At 45.7% G+C, this 21349-nt stretch overlaps 7 protein-coding genes across 7 annotated transcripts; 3 read left to right on the top strand and 4 right to left on the bottom strand.

Annotated features, from left to right (window-relative positions):
- The first annotated feature begins 1806 nt into the window (after positions 1–1806).
- GGS22DRAFT_50611 (Zinc/iron permease) lies at positions 1807–3622 on the top strand. Its single transcript, XM_047967276.1, has 3 exons — positions 1807–2073; positions 2155–2334; positions 2414–3622. The coding sequence occupies exons 1-3, from the start codon at positions 2052–2054 to the stop codon at positions 3577–3579; spliced, it is 1368 nt and encodes a 455-aa protein (XP_047816179.1). The 5' UTR covers positions 1807–2051; the 3' UTR covers positions 3580–3622.
- A 95-nt stretch (positions 3623–3717) lies between these two features.
- GGS22DRAFT_50617 (carbohydrate esterase family 15 protein) lies at positions 3718–6107 on the bottom strand. Its single transcript, XM_047967277.1, has 5 exons — positions 6086–6107; positions 5147–5980; positions 4770–5056; positions 4124–4637; positions 3718–3991 (listed from the first exon to the last, which is right to left on the bottom strand). The coding sequence occupies exons 2-5, from the start codon at positions 5470–5472 to the stop codon at positions 3856–3858; spliced, it is 1263 nt and encodes a 420-aa protein (XP_047816180.1). The 5' UTR covers positions 5473–5980; positions 6086–6107; the 3' UTR covers positions 3718–3855.
- Positions 6108–9323: 3216 nt separating this feature from the next.
- On the top strand, positions 9324–10401 carry GGS22DRAFT_170738 (lytic polysaccharide monooxygenase). Its single transcript, XM_047962490.1, has 3 exons — positions 9324–9491; positions 9548–9901; positions 9972–10401. The coding sequence occupies exons 1-3, from the start codon at positions 9332–9334 to the stop codon at positions 10259–10261; spliced, it is 804 nt and encodes a 267-aa protein (XP_047816181.1). The 5' UTR covers positions 9324–9331; the 3' UTR covers positions 10262–10401.
- A 1626-nt stretch (positions 10402–12027) lies between these two features.
- GGS22DRAFT_181268 (glycoside hydrolase family 3 protein) lies at positions 12028–14492 on the top strand (the record flags this gene model as incomplete). Its single annotated transcript, XM_047963848.1, has 3 exons — positions 12028–12304; positions 12380–12689; positions 12746–14492. 3 exons carry the CDS (start codon positions 12028–12030, stop codon positions 14490–14492), a joined length of 2334 nt encoding a protein of 777 aa, XP_047816182.1.
- A 100-nt stretch (positions 14493–14592) lies between these two features.
- GGS22DRAFT_50631 (uncharacterized protein) lies at positions 14593–17081 on the bottom strand. Its single transcript, XM_047967278.1, has 2 exons — positions 16720–17081; positions 14593–16646 (listed from the first exon to the last, which is right to left on the bottom strand). Exons 1-2 carry the CDS (start codon positions 16798–16800, stop codon positions 14694–14696), a joined length of 2034 nt encoding a protein of 677 aa, XP_047816183.1. The 5' UTR covers positions 16801–17081; the 3' UTR covers positions 14593–14693.
- A 210-nt stretch (positions 17082–17291) lies between these two features.
- On the bottom strand, positions 17292–19178 carry GGS22DRAFT_170740 (extracellular sulfatase Sulf-2). Its single transcript, XM_047962491.1, has one exon. It carries the CDS (start codon positions 18856–18858, stop codon positions 17314–17316), a length of 1545 nt encoding a protein of 514 aa, XP_047816184.1. The 5' UTR covers positions 18859–19178; the 3' UTR covers positions 17292–17313.
- Positions 19179–19498: 320 nt separating this feature from the next.
- GGS22DRAFT_170742 (DUF1769-domain-containing protein) lies at positions 19499–21263 on the bottom strand. Its single transcript, XM_047962492.1, has 2 exons — positions 20021–21263; positions 19499–19928 (listed from the first exon to the last, which is right to left on the bottom strand). Exons 1-2 carry the CDS (start codon positions 20890–20892, stop codon positions 19619–19621), a joined length of 1182 nt encoding a protein of 393 aa, XP_047816185.1. The 5' UTR covers positions 20893–21263; the 3' UTR covers positions 19499–19618.
- Positions 21264–21349: the final 86 nt, after the last annotated feature.

A 21349-nucleotide genomic window follows, 5' to 3' on the forward strand; every position in this document is an offset into this window, starting at 1 on the left:
CGCTAATATATAGCAGGTTCAATGTTCACATAATTCCCCGACGACAGCAACCAATGAGAAACAGGAAAGATATGCGCACTAATCTTGATTGGCCATTCCCTTGTCATTTGAGAAGGAATGTTCCTGAACTTTGGAGTCTTTTTGCTCTTGCTACATACTGTACATCCATGATATTATTGCTTGCACCTGCTTGATTATCTAACAGCTTTTAGGACGCGCGCCACCCCCACCTTGAGCCAGTTACCCCGCGAAAAAGGAGGTGTTATTTCCCACATATTGCCGTTGACTTGGATACGATTCTATATTTTGGTTACCTGAGTGTTGTCTTTACAAGTTCCTTCTTTTCTGGTACGCATCTAATACATGTCCGATGACTCGATTTAATTTATTGTTTCAATTTGTAATAGATATTTTTATCAGCGTGTGACTAGTCTTAATATATAATTTTTAATCTTTTCCTTGATGTCTGATAAGTTTCCATCTGACTGCATGCTCTTTTTGGAGTTGGTACCGGCTTTTACGCACCCTTGCATTAATGGATATACATATACCTATAAATCTATACGTATATACATACTAGGTGGAAATTAAAAACGAAACTTGGGTATTATTTGAATATTCTAGGAAGATACGTAATGTCAACCTTTGAGCAACGTTAAACTTGGGATCCTCTGTTTTATGCTACAAACCTTCACTCTGCCCTTCCATCGAAAGAGAAAAAGCGCTAAAACAGATAGTTACAGCGTGTACAAAAGAAATCTTTTGTGTAACCGCCTGTGGTAAGACATGCAGATTTATCATACATAATATTACCTAATTTGAGTCAAGACCCCTGATATCCCTATCAAAGGCCTTGACTCGATAAGACTTTTCGTTGTAGGCATTGTCTATTTGAAAGTTACAGATCTCCAAGCTATTAGTAATTTAGAGACGGGAATGACTACCAGACGAGAAACTCGACTAAAAAGAGTCCATGGGTATCGTTTTTGACGCATGTCCTCGCTGAATCTATCCTTACGTGCTACCAGAGTATGTTTAAGGAAACTTTATATTTGAGAGGGGGGATAACCTAACATACCCCCCTGTACATAACCTAAACAACTAGCCCTCTTGGGGAATTAGTGGGCTATAGCCACGTTTAGGCCAACTAAAAGCCTTCTAGCCACATTAGCCACACCTGGGCCACACACTCGTCATACTCAAGTGCGTGCAGCCAATTGCATCTCTTCAATTAAGAATTAATCGCATCTATTAGCCTTATTTAGTAATATCTTTTTGAAATTTAAACCTTTGTATTACTTTCTTATTTTTTACGTTAAAATTAAGATAATTCGAGGTTTATTATTTTGGTGATTAATTAGTAATCAATCACTGATTAATCAGTGATCAATCAGTCATTAATCAGTGATTAATTACTGATTAATTATGGGACTTAGAACTAGTTGGGTAATTTCAAAAGAATAGTTGAAATAGTTGTTACCCAATTAGGAAAGGTGGACCCATGCGCGGTGGCGTATTCCTAAGCAGTGGCTCGGCACATAAGTGGCTCAGGTGAACGAGGTGGGTAATTTTTTCCATGAAATTTAGCCAATCATTGACTTTCATTTAGGGTCCACTTATTGCCAAATTTAGCTAGCTGTTTAGGTCAAGTACAAGGGGGTATGTTAGGTGATCAGGTTTCTGAAGTGAATACCTTCATGGTACTAGATACTTGAAGTAGAATATTTAACCGGAGTTTAAACGGGACCATGTGTACTTGGTGTTGGGTACCGGTTTTAGCAGTGTTACACTGTATCGTGGATCCGGCTGTGCCTGCCGAGCTAATTGAGAACAATGACAACTACGCGTTTTATGGCATCTACGACTACGGCTTCCATTTCCATAACGTCGAGTTTACCGGTTTGCGCTTCTCCATCTAAACATCAAATCTAGAAATTCAGCAACTGCAGCAATTTTACAATTGCTGTGACGATGCTGTCCGTAACTAGTCGCAACTTCCTGTGAACCATCCTCACATTTCCATCGTTGCCGCTGCCGCTGCCGCTGCCGCGATGGATGTGCCTAATCAGGGAGGTACGAGTAATCCCAGATCCCTATCTCCAGATACCCTTTCCCTTATTTTCGCATCAATGGGCTGACTTGGCCCTTCTCCAGATATGGCTTGGACTTCAGTGCCTACGCACCTACTACTAGCCGAACTTCAGAAACGACATGGCGCCGGCAATTCCAAACCCGACAATGAAAGACCAGCTTGCGGGTCAGGCGACAGAGGCGCATACGATACACCACTACATGTATTCGCTTTATTCTTAATTCTTACTCTCAGTGTTCTAGGTATGTATGATATTTCTAATTTGGTGCCTCGGGTCAACACTTTAAGGCATATTCGCTAATCATCGGGGATTGTTCGTAGCATGTGGATTCCCTCTCTTCTCTCGTCAGTCGGCTAGAACCCGCCGAGCGAATACTATCGTCTTCCTTAGCCAACACTTCGGCACCGGTGTGCTTCTGGCGACCGCATTCGTCCATCTTCTCCCCACAGCTTTCATATCCCTTACCGACCCGTGTCTTCCGCCGCTGTTTAGCGAATCATACCAACCTATGGCAGGTTTAATAGCTATGGCCTCCGTGTTGACAGTGGCGGCGCTGGAGTCGTATCTAACTACAAGGGGCGCCGGCCATTCGCATGATCACGCGTGGGATTCTTATGATGAAGATGCAGAGGAGATTGATGGCGTTCAGGTTAATGGTGGTTTGGCAGCTAAACGGGCTGCCAGCCACAGGCCAACAGATATCGCACTTGGTGATATGAGCTCCAGTCAAGGTCTAATGGCCGACGTTTCACCATTGCCGAACACCACACCTACGATCGTACTACCTCCGAGTTCGACTAGATCATTTGGTCGCAGAAGTCCAGATGTGGACGATGATGTCAATGACGATCATGATGAGGATCTCGATATTAATCTCAATGAACTCGATCCTGTGGCGGACGATGATGCGCAGCCTCTTGCGCCATCTAATGGAACCGCTCATGCGAACCGATATTCCGAGTCTGTAGCCCAAGCCCCCCTTACACCCGAAGAACAGAAACGACGAATGCTTCAATGTGTGCTCCTAGAAGCTGGCATCCTGTTCCACAGCGTCTTCATCGGTATGGCCGTATCTGTCGCAACAGGACCGCCGTTTGTCGTCTTTCTAGTTGCCATCGCCTTTCATCAGACCTTCGAGGGCCTAGCTCTCGGCTCCCGTATAGCCGCGATCCAGTTCCCACGTTCTTCTGTCCGTCCGTGGCTGATGGTCTTGGCTTATGGGCTTACTACTCCCATCGGCCAGGCCATTGGGCTTGCTGTCCACAGACTGTACGATCCGCTCAGTCAGACAGGTTTGCTTATGGTTGGTATTATGAACGCCATCTCGAGCGGCCTGCTTCTGTTCGCCGGCTTAGTGCAATTACTTGCGGAGGACTTCCTCACGGAGAAAAGCTACAAGTCGTTGAAGGGGAAGAAACGCAGGAACGCCGGATTCGCCGTCTTAGCGGGAGCTACGCTCATGGCCATCGTAGGCGCTTTTGCGTGAATTGCTTTTATGTACTACCTCTTTCCGGGGGCGACGGCGTTTCGGATAGGGTAACCTCAGGCACGGATATGCCATAGATCTTCGCCTACCTACACGCGGTCTTTATTCTAATAACGAGGCCAATGCATAGGATTGGAGTTTGCTGGCTACGTGTAAACAAAATACTTGGAACTAGTTCTTGAAATCCAAAGTTTTGCGATTCTGATTCTTTTTGTTTGTACACAGACCCCGATATCCCGATATCCCGATATTTGCTACCGTAAATTTTCATAAAATTCATGCCGCCTTGGGTACCGCAGTGGCCCAGGGATATGCCGTTGTCATCGGAGAACCGTAACTCCCCAAATCATCATAGTCTTTAGTGATGGTCTGGTTCTGGAGTACCTTCGTTACGAAGGGCAGAACGCTGTTACTAGATGTAAAGTTAGTATTGGAGATGGGTGGCAATTTCTAATTAAAATTGGGCACGGCAGAAGACTTCCTTGGAAATTTTCCAAATACACCAAAAAAAGACGTAGGAGCGAAGAAAAGGGGACACGCGTACAATCCACTCATGTCGCAATGGCCACCACCGCGGACGGACATGGCGATCTGATCGGGAACGCCCAGCCAATCGTAGACGAGCTTGGCGGCGGGATAGACGATGACGGAAGTGCCCTTGGAATTCGTAAACTGATCGCCGGTGCCCTGATCGATAACGAGCGCACGAGGCGCGATGGCGGCGGCTATGGTGTGGGCGTCGTACGGCAAACTCTCAGCGTGGTTCACGAACGTGCCTAGTGTCTTGTCCGTCCACCACCCGGCCCCGCTCTTGCTGTTCTCGAGCGTCTCATCCTGCCCGCTCAGCCCATGGTACCGGTACGGTCCGAGCCCCTGCACCCCGCTGCTCATCGGCATCGTCAGTGTGATACGCTTGTCGAGCAGCCCGGCCGCGAGCGCCGCCTTGCCGAGCCGCGAACACCCTGTCACGCCCACACGCGTGCTGTCAATTTCAGGTACCGTGGTATTGAGCGCGTCGAGCACGCGGTGGAAACCCCACGCCCATGCAGTGAGGACGCCTGTTTGACAAGGCGGATTGTCAGCCTTTCATCAGTTCCCTAACAAGAACAAGTGGACAAGCCTAGAAAGAATAGGCTAAAGAGGGGTAATAGGGGATCGAAACCAGCTTTTTCGAAGGCGAGAAGCCATACCGATATCCTGTCCTTTGTAGATATCCCAAAAGGCGCCGGTCCCAGCATTGCTATCGGCCGCCACGCGAGAATAATCGAAGCCGACGACAGCGATGCCGGCCTGGAGATATGGCTGGTTCGTCATACCTCCGATATTGATTACGACGGGAGCAGGCGTTGTCGATGGCAATGCTAGTGTGGCGCTGAATTTCCCCGTTTTTCCCCCTGCCGTCACTTCGATATTAACTGTGTTGCCACTACGTGTTGCCTTGACCGTCTCTTGGGAATGGTCGGGGTAGTAACCGTATCTATAGTGCCGTTAGAACTTATAATAGAAGCCCCCCGGACCCAAAGCATGGATTAGTTTTTCCGGTTGCGGGCTATGGTGGTGCTCTCACTGATATTCTTGTAGCATCTGAAGGATCTCGGGCTGTCGGCATCGGTACCATTCCTCGGGCGTCTGGATCCGATTCTTACCCTTACCTACCATCACATCAGACGCGAAGGACGGCGAGTCACCACCTTTGCTGTCGGTCGTGGTGTATGCTAGCGGCAGCCACGGGTCTGGGAGCGTCGTCTGCGTGGGAAGCTGCTGGTATGTGGGATACTTGCCCGCGGACGGAACCGGCGCACACTCGGCTGCCGGCGCTACTGATGGAAATGCTGCCCCTAAAAAAGGGAGAGCGATGGTGCCGATGATGGCGGCGGACTTAGGAGATGGCATATTTTTTGACGGTCTTCCTAGAAAAAAAGAATCGAGGCAAGGTAAGTTGTATAATCCAGAATATGATCATCACTTCATGTTTCGCATGCCTTGACGAGATAATATATGAGTCTATATCACCCCAACGCGTGGGAGCGGCGAGGTGACATCGGCGTCTTCCGGAACCTGGACCTCCTTGCCGTACATTGATATTGCCGCTACCCCGAGATAGCAAACCGGATATTTTTAGATTTTAGAAGCTCGAACAACCAGCTTAAACTTGAGGCTCATCAGGGTTTAGTCGTATACCTAGTATGCCTTCTCTCTGAACAAAATTTTGGTTGTGCCCAAGTAGATGTATTTTACAGTAGAGGCATGTTTGTCTCAATGTCCTCTTTAATAAATATCGAGATATTTCCTATTTTCTTCATTTACTTAGCTGTGATGAAGCCGCAAAACTCTGCATAGTCTGAATCGAGATGAAAATCCACTAGCCAGCATACGAACGGATTAAGAGGCTAGATCGCTCCTGAGGTGATATCGAGACTTTAGCCGGCGGACACCAATTCGGTTATCATTACCAACCCCAAGATTGAACTTATGTGGGGAAATTTTGTCGAGAGATATTGATTACCTAGACTGTGCATCTTTGATTGAATATAAAGATGTGTTTTCTCTCGTCTCATTATATCTAGACATCGTTCGGTAGTAAAACTTCATAGAGTTCTTGGAGTTAGAAGTTAGAACTAAAAGGAACGGAAGATGACCTAATATAGTTGATTACATAACAAAACACACCTCCAGGCTCCGAGTCACCGTTAGGTAATCATTGATTATATCAGCTTTTGGATTACCTAAGGCATTTGCAGACTGTCAGCTTAGCTAAGCTAAATGTCACCGTGTACGGCAGTCACCTTAGCAACAAGATTACTAATATGTAAACAACAATTGTGAGATTGGTTTTTCTCGTTAGTCATTCATATACATTTTATGTATGTATAGATTAATCCCCCTTTCTATTCCTGATATCGCCAGAAACTTCGAATGCGAACCTTCCGGTGTGTTTCTGTAGCCCAAAGTAAATGAGTACTCCATTACTCATGTATATGCCCCTATATCCTATAATGTGTAGGTATGTATATAAGCTTCTCGATCCTCTTTGCAAATAATTTAAAAATATGTAACTCTAGACGTCTTATGGGTCATTGTTGCGCGTCATATGTATATATCCCGTGGTATGCATATCCTTCGAGCGTAAGCATGTTCATTGTTGAGGGGAACATGTTTGAATTCCAGAAAATTGCTAGGGCTGGACTAGTCTATCTGAATCCACTGTGGCAATAGGAGTTAGTAATTGCTTGTCTCGGGAATGGGTATTACTAAGAGAGCAGAAATAATACTAGAAAAGGGTGGAAATGACACTCGATACTATATACTAGAGCTGGTTTGTTGTCAGTAGTTGAAGCCCGCTCATTTGATCTCCATTTATAGTTTGTTGTGAGTTGACGTATGGTTGAGAAGCCGAGTTGAAATGTGATCCAAGGGGTGATTGCGTATTTGGAGTTTGAAAGCTGTGATTATATTGTGACTGTAGCACTTGAGTCTCGTTTTTGATCCGCAAGGACTCCAAAAGTTCAGGGGGTCCGTCTATATCCATCTTATCTGGCGACCCCGGTGGAGATGTCACTTTTTGCGAGTCGTTATTATAGCGTTTATTTTTGCATCTTCTTTGAATAATGCGAGCTATTCGGGATCTGTGTGTCTTGCTAGATCTTTTTGTAATTTTTGGATTATGCGAGTGTCTAGCATGAGGAGTAGACGTATTTGTCGTCGAATAGTCGGAACTGTTGTTGAATCCATGGTCGAATTCCATTGGCTTTGAATAACAACTGAGATAGGTAGGCTCCAAATCCATCTGAACCGGGTACGTGCCGGTAGAGGCATCCGTCATCTCTATATCAGTTGCGAGATTATCACAATTCTGAGGACTTGGCGGCCGGCCTATTATCTGTGATGGATTGAAAGGGTTTGTCATACAAGTGGTGCGTGCTTGGCTTGCTTGAGGAAATGATGGCTCTTGGACTGATCCAGGAGAGTCTTGGTTCCTAGAAAATGGAGTGGAAAAGTAGCCAGGGTAGGAAGACACGTCTGGAAAATTGTTGAACGGCATCCTAATGATGAGGGTGATGAAGGCAATTGTTATTATTGTTTTTTTTTGTTTCGGACTCAATTGACTTATAATTAGTTCAACTTCCAAGGCTTCGGAGCTTGGCCGTGAGACTTTTGTTGGAACCTGGACGAAGCTGTAAATTGTAGAGGATATAGACTGAGATACCTGGCACAGAAAAGAACGATATATTAAGAGAGGTGAGTTGATATATATAGGGAAGATTTAGGGAAGTGCTTATACAGGTAACTTCAATATCTACACACATTGTTCTGAAAGGCTTTAGGGTTGGATTTATTAGATGTTTAAGTGACGATGAGGCTTACTTTGAGGTTTATAGAAGCCCGCCAACGCCATCATGATATGTCATTTGAGAAATCAAATTAGCATGCGTCAAGTTCTGTTACCTACTGGTGTAAATATTAGTTGCTACATCTAGCCTTATGAGCTTCGTGGCTTTTGAAATGGGCATAATATTGATAACTTCACAACCAAAAAGGTTTAGTAACCACCGTAACGGGAAAGACTATGATAACCCGTTCATAGTACATGGAAACTGACTCTTTCCTAGGATAACAGATGAAAACTTAAAAATTGGTGGCGTTTACCTTTTGACAACTTAGATGTCAATTATCTATTAGCCCCTTTTTTGTAAATTCTAAAAGCCTTAAATCTTGAGGCCGTGTGTAAATCTGCAACAATAAAAGTTTTCTTGACCTCGAGGTCATTATTAGTTATAATACCTTATCAAAAATTATGAAGTACTCAACATCAACTACCAGTGTATAGTACGTATATTGCTTGGTTAATTTGAATACTGGTCGTTTATTCCAGTGCTACGCTTTAATTAAGTCGGAAAGTGTTAATAATTAAGATGATATTTTGTCATGTATAAAAGGTCTCACACAAAATGAAGTACTTTGCTCATGAGGATACCAATACCTACCTAAGTAGGTATTAAGGAAAGTAAGGGTCCCATTCCCATGATCAGAATTGCATCAAAAGTCAGCGTATTAGCTAGCATTTGGATGTCTTGATCAATGCTCATTTTCCTGCTTAAAGCGCTGTGCTGAAAGCACGAGGAGACTTCAAAAGCCAGTTCTAGTAACTAAAAATGTTTATATAATCTTAATAACTAGGTAGGTAATACCCTTGTTTTGTAGAAGGATTGTAGAATTCGGGACGAGATAATCAGGTACGGAATGGTGGCATATGGGTTAGATTAATGAGTATTATCGATATTTCATAATTATAAGGTTTCTTAAAAATTAATTCTATTTCCTAGCAGAAAATACCTCGTAGGTAAGGGTATTGATCATCACGGAATACACCTACCTATACTCCCCATTTTAAAATAGGTAGTGGGTAGATTTACATGCAATATGTTAGACAACCTTACCTTCGCTGGAACTAAATAGGGCTCAAAAAACATACCCACCTGCTAACTTGAGGCTATCATCGCTTGAAAAGTGCTTAAAATTTCCCCGCATGTATTTTCTAGAATGCCGAGATATTCTATAAATGGATAGAGTGTGTATATATCTTAGCTTGGCTCCAATATTAGCCGCAAGGAAGTCTATAGGTTGGAAAAAACAACGACATTATTTGCGATGAGACCGTTCTATGTTCCGAGACGATCAATGCGGAATAACACGGGACTAAATTTGCAACAAATTAACATCACTACCTCCGTATCTTCATTGGCCTTGATGAATGAGCATGAGCGCAAGCTGTAGCCCAAAGCACATAAACCCGGGTATCACTCCGGATATGGTTCTACGTTTCTGGTTCCTTAGTCTCTTTCCAAACTTAACAACCACAATGAAGTTTCTTACGAGTATCCTGATTGTTGCGACAGCTGTGCAAGCTCACTGTATGCTAACCTTAGACTCTACTTAGCCTCCGAGTAATCTTGCTGAAGAATCTTAGATACATTTCCGAGACTTGTTATCAACGGCAAATCTGAAGAAGCAGACTGGTGGGCCACTCGAACCACCAAGAATGCCAATAGCAAACAGGGTATCGAGAACCCGGCCAGTGCCGATATTCGCTGCTATTCTTCACAAAATGCAGCCAACATAGCCACCGTCCCTGCTGGCGCCACTATTCATTACATTTCGACCCAACAAGTCAACCACCCAGGTCCTACTCAATACTACTTAGCCAAGGTGCCTGAGGGGCAGAGTGCTTCCAGCTGGGATGGCTCCGGTAACGTCTGGTTCAAGATTCACACAACGACGCCGACTGTCGACAGTAACAAGCAAATGACTTGGCCCTCCCAGAGTAGGTGTTTCTCATCATATATCAAATGTATCCGCGATGGTAAAAACAATGGTAATTAACGAATAATCAGACGAGTATGTGTTAACGAATGCAACTATTCCCTCCGCGACCCCTGACGGCGATTATCTACTTCGCGTAGAGCAAATTGCGTTACACTTAGCCAACCGACCAAACGGAGCCCAGTTCTACCTCGCTTGCACGCAGATTAAGGTCACTGGAGGCGGTAATGGTACTCCTGGGCCTCTAGTTGCACTACCCGGAGCCTACAAGAGTAATGATCCGGGCATTCTGGTAAACCTGGGCGCGATATCGGCAGAGTCTCCCTATGTTCCCCCAGGACCTGCCGTTTGGAGTGGTTGAAGTGAATGCCATATCCCTCGGACGCCTCCTTCGCTAACCTCGAGTGTTATCATGTAACGCTGATGAAAGGTTCGGGAAAATGCATCCAAGGCTGATTAAATAGGTATTATAGTTAAACATATTCAATGAATCAATTAAATTAGGAGCGAAAACCCAACTTTTGAGAGATGATAGGATTATGTAAAATTAGGACCTAATTGGTGATTCGTTCTAGGTACCAGGTAGTCTTTCACGCTGCTTGCTCTAAATTCTAGTGGATATTCGCTGTAGCTCAGCCCTCCTTGGGGCCTTAGCCACTACAAAAAAAAAGTCGCGCCATGTGAGGATATTCTAGACTATACGGTCTTTTTCTATGACAAAATTTCTGAGACCCTTAACGTGGAAAGACTCATGTACCTAGTATGACGTAGGCGATAGTAAGAGTTGAGTTAGTAATATGGTAAGATGGTGTGTGAAGCTGCTCCCTATATCAAGCGAAAGCTCCAGGGCTTCCGCAAGCGATTATTTAGGTGGGACTAATGAGACCTAAACTCTCATAATAAGGAACATAGTGGAAATCCAATGGTGACTTTTTTCAATCCTCATGCTCTATTGGTGATTCTCTTGATATAGAGGCTATCGTATTCCGTGCTTGCGTACCTAGTTTTGCACATAAATATGGATGCGACAGTATTTAATCACAGCCCTGGAGGTAAACCGGTTTAACTTATAGAGCACTTTAGTGCATGGTTATAGCGAGTAGTTTTCCAATTAATCAGCCCTGGAGATCGCGCGGACAAGTACCTACCAGGTACCTGCTAACAAACAAAGGCGCAGCTGAAATGTCAGCACTCCCTACAATGATGCGCTAAAACCTCTGTAAGTCTAATCCCCCAAGCCAGAAACTTTGAATTAACTAGCTGAATAGGTATCGCCCACCCACCCGGCAAAGGTTTATTTTAGGCTTGAAAATATCATTAATAGATGTGAAAAACTCACAATATTTATAAAATCTGCCAAATCCACTTGCAAAAAACATAATCCTATTCAGCCTCCACCAATCCTCCACAATGTCTTCCGCTACAATGACTAAAAAATCGCAATCCACTTCGATATCGTCAATGTCAGGCAAGGAGAACCCCGGCTGAAATGTCGGCACCAAGAAAGAAGATTAAAAAAGAAAGAGAAAAAAGTAATTGATGAAGAATCGACAGACTACCTACCTATCTACCTAGATATATAAATTGATATAATTACCTGTACTTTTGGGAGGGTAATATGAACCCCATAACTAGGACAGACCTTAGCCCCAAGTAATCCGACTTAGCCTTAGAGAGCCATATATTTCAGTCGTCCTCTCTTTCCGATAGATTCAAAAACGGGGGATCTATCAAGTCCCGATGGAGTTGATCGTCACGTAGGTTAGTGGAGAACATACCTTACCAATCTAAGACTCCCGACCGACTACCGATCCGACTCTTTGGCTCCAAACTAGCTTCCTTGTCCTGGGCAGGAATATGATTCGCCTAGTCAAATGGGTCGCGCGTGCGTCCCTGCATAAGCATGCTTGCCCTCCGTAGACGACGTCGTCCTGCGGTCATGGGCCAAGTATTGCGCGATCGAAACCTAGCAAGGCGATCGTCTGAAATCCTCGTTGCGCTTGATATAAAATCCGGACGACGATGGGCGGATGAATTTTGCAATATGCCTAAGGACTGCTGTTCCTTGAACCTTGCGACTTACTTATCTATCTAGGAACAGTTCAAGTACCAGTGGTATTTGCGAAGATGGTCCGTGTCGCGGCCCTGACTGCCTTCCTGGTCGGACTGTGGGACATAACAAGTATCTCTAAGCTCGTTTGCGCGGGGCAACATAACCCAGCATATTTAGACTCGTCCCTCCCGCCCAAGGAACGAGCGGCAGATCTACTCCAACGTATGACCTGGGAAGAAAAGGTAGGCCAGCTGGGTGGTGTTCGACGAACTCTTGGGCGCACCAACGGACAAGCGACTCTTAACAAGACGGCCTTCGATATTGCTCACAAGACTCAGAATGGGCAGATAGGTACGCGAAGAGTGGCCATGTATCCCGATGAGTGGCACGGATGACTCACTAACATCTAATGAACAATAAAAATAGGCCTGGGAGCTCAGTACAACTATGCCAAGGACGTTTTGCCGGTCGTGAACGAACTACGTGCTGAGCAGATCAACAGTACGAGGCTGGGCATCCCGTATGTGGTAATTACAGACTCCATTAACTCAGTATGGGTGTCTGGCGGTACATTGTTCCCTGGTGCTATTTCTATGGCCTCGTCATGGAACCTGGATCTTTACGAGCGAGTCATCGCCGCTATCCGAGACGAGAACCATGCGCTTGGCGTTAACTGGGTTCTTTCTCCGGAACTCGATATCGCCTACGACCCTAGAAATGGTCGAAATGGCGAGATGTGAGCCTTTAGGAGTCATCATAAGATCCAAGTGAAAATCAGCTAACTATGGTTAGGTTTGGAGAGGACACTTATCTCATCTCACAATTTGGCACGAAGCACGTTCAGACCATGCAGGCGAAGGATGATAACGGCTTCGTCAAGATCGCGACAACAGTTAAGCACTGGGTTTACGGGCGCGGTAATGGCGGTGTTAACCGAGCGAGCATGTCCGGAGGCATAAACCATATCATGAACGATCTCGCAGCCCCGTACATTAAAGTTATCAAGGAAGCCGAACCCCTATCGTTGATGGTATCCTACGCGTCAGTAGATCGTGTACCTATGTCTATCAATAGGCACATGATTCAGGACATACTAAGATACAACCTTGGATTCGAGGGACTAGTCATGTCAGACGCAAGTTCCATACAATATACTACGACAGAATCGAAAGTCGCAAAATCTCGTGAAGACGCTGCTCTGAAGGCCCTTCGCGCGGGACTAGAACACGAACTATCTCCTGATGGAGCAGGCCTATACACGACTCTGATTAACGAATTCAACAACACCGAAATCGCCAATCTAATTGACAAGTCCGTCTTAGCTCTGCTTGTGATTAAATTCGCAACCGGTGTATTTGATAACTCGCTACCGTCGGTTGAGAAAATGGCGAACACGCTGAGAAATGAGGACCACTTGGAAATAAATCGAAATATTTCCCGGGAATCTGTCGTACTCCTAAAGAATGATGGCATCTTGCCTCTGCAGAGGAATAACATAGGCAAGATCGCAGTTGTGGGTGCGTACGCAGACATGATAAACGCCGGCATGTACGCGGCTTGCAACGCCACTGATCCTGCTTACGGCGACTCGTTGCGCCGTAGTCTCTCAAAGGAACTTGGGGATGAGAATGTGCTCTACGCTCACGGTGTCGATGCGCTTCCTTCGAACGATAGCTCAGGCATCGATGCAGCCATGGCAGTTGCTAGGGAAGCTGGGTTTGCTGTCGTGGTTCTCGGTTCAGGATATGGCACATTTGATGCAACCGAGATAAATAACCGTCGCACGGATGGTGAGGGGTTCGCGCATGCAGAGTTAGGATTCCCAGGGCTCCAACAACAGCTATTAGATGCCGTACTAGACACTGGTGTCCCTACGATACTAGTTATGAGCGGTGGACAGACATTCGTTCTTAATGAATCAACGATGCGATCCGCTGCTATTATCCACTCCTGGTTATCTGGCGAGTTCACTGGCGACGCACTCGTCGAGATTTTATTCGGCGATACGAATCCTAGCGGAAAGCTGACAGTGACGATGCCCCAGGCCAACGGCGCATTTCCTGCTGCGTACGATTATTTGCCATCTGATGATCAAGGAGGGTTCGGTACTGCTACATTATACGACTGGCAGTGGCCGCAAGTAGCTCGATACGCACCCTTAAGGTTCGGATTTGGGTTGAGCTATACGACGTTTAACATTTCGTCGCCGGTCACTCCGAGTGCGGTTTCATATGGGGGAGACGTATCAGTGAGCGTAAGCGTGAAAAATACCGGAAAAGTGGCAGGCAAGGAAGTGGTGCAATTGTACTATCGACCCGAGTACAGCGTGATTGAATTCCCGGTTATGAAACTTGTCCGTTTTGTCAAAATAGACCTAGCTCCAGGTGAATCCAAGGATATTAAGTTGGTAGTACCGCACAACGAGCTTGGATATTACATCGATGGAATATGGAATGTGGACTCTGGGAACTACACTTTTTGGATTGGAAGTAGTTCTAGGACCGAAGACTTACATCGATTCAATGTGACAATATCATAGTAGATAGAAGCTGAATAATAGTGGCGTAGGCCGACTTACGGCCAACGACTAATATCAATGAGGCGTTAATGACCCAAAATTATTGAATGCTGGCGAGGAAAAAAACTGTATATAAATCGCATTTCCGAAATTTGATCCAAGCGTGTTGGGTTGATGAAGGATGCTCCATACTAGCATATTGGGTGTAGTCCCTTCTTCTCGTCACGGAAAGGGGTTTTGAAGCCAATCATTGTCATATTGCCCAAACCACAAGGAAAATGGGAATTGAAGACTCTCTGTTTGGTCCGACATGGATGGGCTGGGGGCCGAGTCGCCATAAAATTGAGCTGCCTGATTTGAACTGTTTCCCGAATAGTCTTCAATGTTATATTCTGAAGGTAAGGGTTCTCGATCTTGCATGGCTAATGATTTGGTTTGCGTGGAGAGGTGCTTGTCTTTGTCTGAGGAAACTTGTTCATCAAATGATGTCTCTGAATCCTTTAGACTCTTCTGCCGAGCCGTTTCTGTCTCTCTATCGTTCTCTTCCCCGTCTGAAAAATCTGCCTGCCTCAGGAGGCTGTGAATTGCAAGTCGTTGTCGGGTTTTCGCAACCGATGAAAGTTGGTCTTCGGAGTCTCCGGAGGGCTCAGCGTTGGCATTAGATGGTGGGGAAACAGAGGAGTGGCCTTGTTGAGAAAATGTCTTAACAGAACGTTCCATTTCCTCAATTATTGGTCGGACGAGCACCGAAGAGCCGTAGAATCGTTTCAATGCGATTAGACATAAATCGACTCTGCTGGTAGCGAATTCTGGGCTAGGACGGTCTCTAATTGTACCAAAGCGCGAGATGAAAAGGAGGAGACGTGCGGCGTGATACGCGCAAATAGCTACATCAAATTCCAGTAAATGACAGTCCGTGCTCTGTTGATTGAGGTTGGTTAAAATATCAACAATTGACATGGAATGTTTTAGGCAACATCGCTCTGCTGCCGTTATATCATCAGAGCCGATAGCGCGAAGCACTACAGCAGGGGCAGCTTCAGGATACCCATTTAATAATATACGATATAAATCGCAGTGGCACTGGTGCCATGAAACAATGGCTAGGACTCTTCGGGGTAGCCAAGGGTTTCCTAACAATTCAGCAATCTGATGAGGTGATAACTCGGTACCGTCCAGCATCACCGAGCCGACCTCAGCCAGACCTTGCCTAAAATCTCGGAGGAGCTTAGGTAACAAAGGATAGGGTTGTTCGCAGAGTGTTATGGCCCTTGTTAATTTCATGATATCCCTCCGGACATTCTCTAATCTTACGTGAAGACTGTATGACCCGTGATCCCCAGGCTGATCAACGCCACTGAATTCTTCCTCCGAACTTGGTAGTTGGAGGTATATACTCTCGAAAGGGCAAAGCTCAAATTCTGGAAGTCCAACGGAGAAGTATCTTTCTGTGATTTTCAGCGACCACACGATCCGCCGGCGCACCTCCTTGGCGATGGGATCGAGATCCTGTCGCTCGTGGTTCAGGCGCATGGCTGCAGCAGAGCGAGCCGCAATGGCTATAAGCATAAAGGCTCTCTGGAAGCGGCTGGTTTCCATACGGTAATGTATAATTAGAAGAAGGGCTTGTAAGCGTGGTATTGTGGGGGATTCGATATGCTGCCAAATATATTGCTCAGATTCCTCGATCCAGATAGACGCTTCTTCCAAGTTCTGTGATGTGTAGAGGGAAGTCATCGCGCTAATAGCTAGAACCAGTACCTTATTCTGCGCGCCGTCCCTACATCGTCTCTTGGTCGATGCGGGATGCAAAAATGCAAATGACGGCATAGGATAGATCTTCTCGAAGAAAATATCGACAAGGCTTAGCATGCCTTCTAATATAGTAACTGTACCCGCCTCCTCATCTTCTTCAACAGGTGATGTAGAGGAGACTAAATCCAAAGTCGGTCGCTTAGGCGTCGGATAGACGCATGTACGCCCTCGGCGTTTACAGTTGGAGCATCGTGGCGTTGTACCTGAACACTTTATCTTGGATTCACGGCAGGTTGCGCAAGCTCGCACACCTCGCAATCTCCGCGGGACGCTCAGCGCAATGGACGTTGAAGCAAAGGAACAATCTAACCCGAGACGTTCACAATTTGCGCAATTTCCCGGTCGTTTATCGCATTTGACCTGTTATATGGTTCTTATGTGAGCGGTCCGGGGAGAGGTAAGTTCTGTGTGGCTACTGGCGACAATATCTTACCTTACGATGCCGGCACTGTGCGCAAGTTCCGGGAATAAAAGACGAACCTGTTGCGTTGAAGCAAGCGACATGAGTTTCCATTGTGATGTTGGTTCTGCTTCTCTTTCTTCCCGAATATGAAGTTCTAGCCGCTACTCACGAGTGACTACTAACGCTCCCAGGTGCTAGCCTTCCAATACAGAGAAGGCAGCCATGATATGTATGTACTTAAGTCTTAAGGTAAACTATCTGGTCTCTAACCCATAACTTGATAGCAGCTTAACAGAATCTTAAGAACATCCAGATTGTTTAGGAATAACGAGTATATAGGTAGATATAGGAATTGAAGCCTAGGGGAGTTGAAAACTTGATATATGTTGCTCATTAAGAAAGCGACGAATAAGAGACAAATTGTGGACCCATTGCCCATCGTCTTCGCGGGGAAGAAACTTTATAAGTGCATAGCGTCTTGATGAATAATGCCTCGGTAGTATGATAACTATGATAACTTCCATTTTACCTTCATAACAAATCTTATATCGTTACATAATACCTACATAGGTTAAACAATATGCCGATTTGCCGATCCTCACTTCATCTTCTCTCATCCATCATCTATAACCTGTTTGTCGGGTGAACCGGCTCATCACCAATTTCTTGCATCTTCCTCTCTAGCATGCGCGTCATATCCTTGATGACCTGCTCATACTCCGGTTCATTGTAAACGTTGAATAACTCCAGAGGGTCGCGTTCGCAGTCGAATAGCTCCCATTCCTTCTCATTTTCTGCCCCGGGTCTTGCTCCAGCCACCCCCAGATGCTCGTTATACCAATAGATTAATTTATATCTTTGATCGCGCACACCGTAGTGCGCTCTCGCCTCGTGGATGATGTCGTTGTGCATCCAGTAACGGTGGTACGCGACCTGTTGCCAGTCTGTCGGTGTCTCTCCTCGCAGCAGCGAGCGGAATGACACTCCCTGCATATAGTTGGGCATCGGGAGTTGAGCGAAATCAAGCCACGTCGGCGCGAAATCGACATTACAGATGATGTCATCACATACGGATCCCTTGGCAATTTCGGCGGGATACTTGATCAAGAATGGCATCTGGAAAGATTCTTCGTACATAAAACGCTTATCAAACCAACCGTGCTCTCCTAGGAAAAATCCTTGATCCGATGTGTATATGACGATAGTGTTGTCCGCAAGCCCGTTCCGATCGAGATAATCTAGCATCCGCCCGACGTTATCATCGACTGATTGGATAACGCGAAGATATCGCTGCATGTAGCGCTGAAATTTGAACTCGGCCAGCTCGCCCTTGCTGTTAAACGTAAAAATGGCGCCGTCGTCTTTATCAATCAACCTTGTCACATCAACTGGAATCTTCCGTTGGCTCGAGCCAGACTCTTGGACTACTCGTTCGCCCACACGGCTTCCGCCATCCGGCTGCACAAGCCCAAGATCTTGATATGTCAGATCCTCTGCGACGCGCATCTTAGCCACTTTCGCCGCCTTGGCCCGATTCTTATAGTCGTCTGTGAACGTTTCCGGCACCCGAATCGGTGTATCGGCATATAAATGTTTGTGCTTATCATCGCATTCCCAAGACCGGTGGGGGGCCTTGTGGTGACACATAACGAAGAAAGGTTTATCGGCATTGCGAGTCTCGGTTATGAAGTTCAGACATTTATCTGTTATGATGTCTGTTACGTACCCCGATTCGATATTCTCGCCTTGAGGCTCGATGAATTCAGGATCCCAGTAGTCTCCTTGGCCGGGTAGGACAGACCAGTAGTCAAACCCGGTAGGTTCATGTGCTGGACCTTCTCCCATGTGCCATTTTCCGACCATACCAGTCCTGTAGCCCCCGGTCCGGAGGTGCTTAGCGACATTAGGCAAGTGCTTGTTGATGTTATCATTCAGGGTCATCACCCCATTGACGTGGTTGTGCGTGCCCGTTAGGATGGCCGCACGTGAGGGCGTACAAATCGAGTTCGTCACATAACAATGGTTGAATTTCATGCCCTCAGAAGCTAGTCTGTCAATATTTGGAGTATGGTTGATACCAGCTCCATAGCAACTTATTGCTTTAGAAGCATGATCATCGGCCATGATGAAAATGATATTGGGTCTTTTAGAATCCATGATACCACTCATGTTCACCTTCAAGGGCAATCTTTTGTTCGGTGGGGCTAGGTAGGTATTCTTAGGAAGAGGTTAATAGGAGAAGAAAAGTAAAAAGTTCTTGTTATTCTGGTAACTAAGTATATAATAAATATTGGGTTCAAACTTCAAAGGTCCATTATACGAGGGGGGAAGAGGCCACCTCCCTCGATCGGACCATGCGACTGTGCAAGCTATCTATTACATCCGGTTAACCCAGGTACGACCCTTCTTTTGGATGTATGGATAGCCGGGTTAGGGGCACAATAGAGGAATATATCTAATAACTACCAAGTAATTGACATTGTTCTGGCAACATCATTCATCAATATGTTCAGCATCAGTGCAAGTCGTGTGGGTCTACTTATCCGACTACCGAACGTGAACTCGGTAGTCGGCCTGTCTTACTGAATTGATCTAACTTTGAATACTACCTATGTAGGTAGCTCCCCGACAGAAAACCGAGTTTCGTTGGGCTTACGATGTACCTAGTAGGTACTGGGTAGGGTAAGTACAAACCCATGGCCTTGGAGTACCTAGTATGTAATAGGTAGAATCAGACCCCGATTCAAGTTTCACGAAGAAATTTTGAATATCATATTCCATGGCGACTGATTCCCTACGTTCTCAGATACTAAGTATTTCGAGTAGAATTATATATCCTAGGTAGGTATTCTAATAATTCAATACTTTCCCTAGTCTGCCTTGCCAAGCAATCAATGTATCCATAGATTCCTTGATGTTCACTCACTCTCTAGTCCACGGCATCGTCCTGGGCTGCTGGTTTTCTAATTCTCTCGTTAACATCGAGCTTTTCGAATTGTTTTCGGGATTCCCGGTAATCCTCGTCCTTGCATACCTCGCCAGCCTCCTCCACGACATTTACTGATTCCTCGGTCATCGCCTTACCTTTGTTGGTTGCTTCAATGGCGGCTGGCTTGAGCGAGCCATCTTCGTTCACGTCTTCCTTAAGATATAGCGTGAAAACGATGACTAGGTACGATTGATCGGTCGAACGATTTCGTAGCACGTACCTAAGGGTGTGTGAGCGCTTCGGGCTGGACCTAAATGTAAACAAGCGACGCAATGAGAAAGGGCAAATCCAAAGAGACATGGTAATAATAAAGGAAATGTGATAAGAGGTTATGAGCCTTACCTCAAGCTCTGGCCATCCCAGTATTTCATGATCGGCAAGGTAAATCCTGGCAAACGCAAACTGAACTCGTTGAAGTCCAGGTACGGATTGAAGAAATCGAGACAGTAGGTATTTCCATACTGGAAAACCCATCTACTTTTATTGAAAGGTTTTAGCGCCCATTTCATTCGGTCCTTCGCTGTCCCTGGGGCACCGACGTCTTGTCGTCCTTTCAATCCGTCTTCGTCGCCGCCTTCCTCAAACCACAGCCCCCCCTTTTCCGGATTAACTTCTCCTGGCCCCACATGGATGGCATTGAAGGATGATAGAGCGGATCCATATAGATATGGCTGATCGGCATATGCATCCCCTTCGAGACCAGGATCAATCCACCACTTCACGATATTCATGGCATAGCTAAAGCCGGGTGGAAGGCGATCACGAATGGGATGGTCAAAATCATTGCCAAATTGTAGATCTTCTCCCGAGATTCCGGATGCTGATTCTTCATCAGAAGACTCCTCGGTAGGTTCGGTTGATGATGACCCAGAAGATAAGGGATCCTGCGACGACCTAGATGTCGATGACGATCTGGACGGTTCGGTAGAAGACACCTTAGATTTGGTGTTTGTAGCAGGCTTCTTTGGTGTGAAACGAATGGCTATGCTGTACTGATCTTTGTTGGTAGCATGAGGCTCTTGGGAGAAGTATGGTGAGGTGTTTGGCGAATTTCTCGGCAATCCATGGTAGTTTTGCACGCGAACGTTAAGCTCGGCGTCTATTAGATCACTGCTAATTTTGATTGGCTCGTGTGAGTTGACTGGGACTACAATATGACGATCCAGATCATAGTCCGATCCAGCTGTTACCCGGATGATATATTTGTCCGCCATGTCGTGTATGAGACTGTGGTTTATAGGTCACTATCACTACAACCACCGTAGCGAGTAGTGCCCGAGGACGGGATTGATTATGCAAGTGTTCGAATCGGACTGATAGATCCACCGCTGAGCAGCTCCAATATATCCACGGAGCGCCGATAGCATATATCAAGCCAATAAAACACGATTTAGTTAGGGGGAAATAAACGAGTGAGAGGTGTGCTTAGCTGAATGGGGAATAATTCCATGAGGGAATAATGAAAAGACAAAAACAAAACAAGTAATCATAAAGTGTAGCTTAAGAAAAGCGTAGAGGAAGAGAAAAAAATATTACAGAGGATCAAAAGACTAATAGTTCTTTGTGAAAAGAACTTGAAAATATTCGAGGCTTATTAGGTTTCAAAATTTGTACACCTCTGCAAGGATGGTATTTGTAATAACTGGGGCTTTTTACTCCACTAGTGGAGAT

Source organism: Annulohypoxylon maeteangense, assembly GCF_022496945.1.
Source record: "Annulohypoxylon maeteangense strain CBS 123835 unplaced genomic scaffold GGS22scaffold_16, whole genome shotgun sequence".
Taxonomy (NCBI): Eukaryota; Fungi; Ascomycota; class Sordariomycetes; order Xylariales; family Hypoxylaceae; genus Annulohypoxylon; species Annulohypoxylon maeteangense.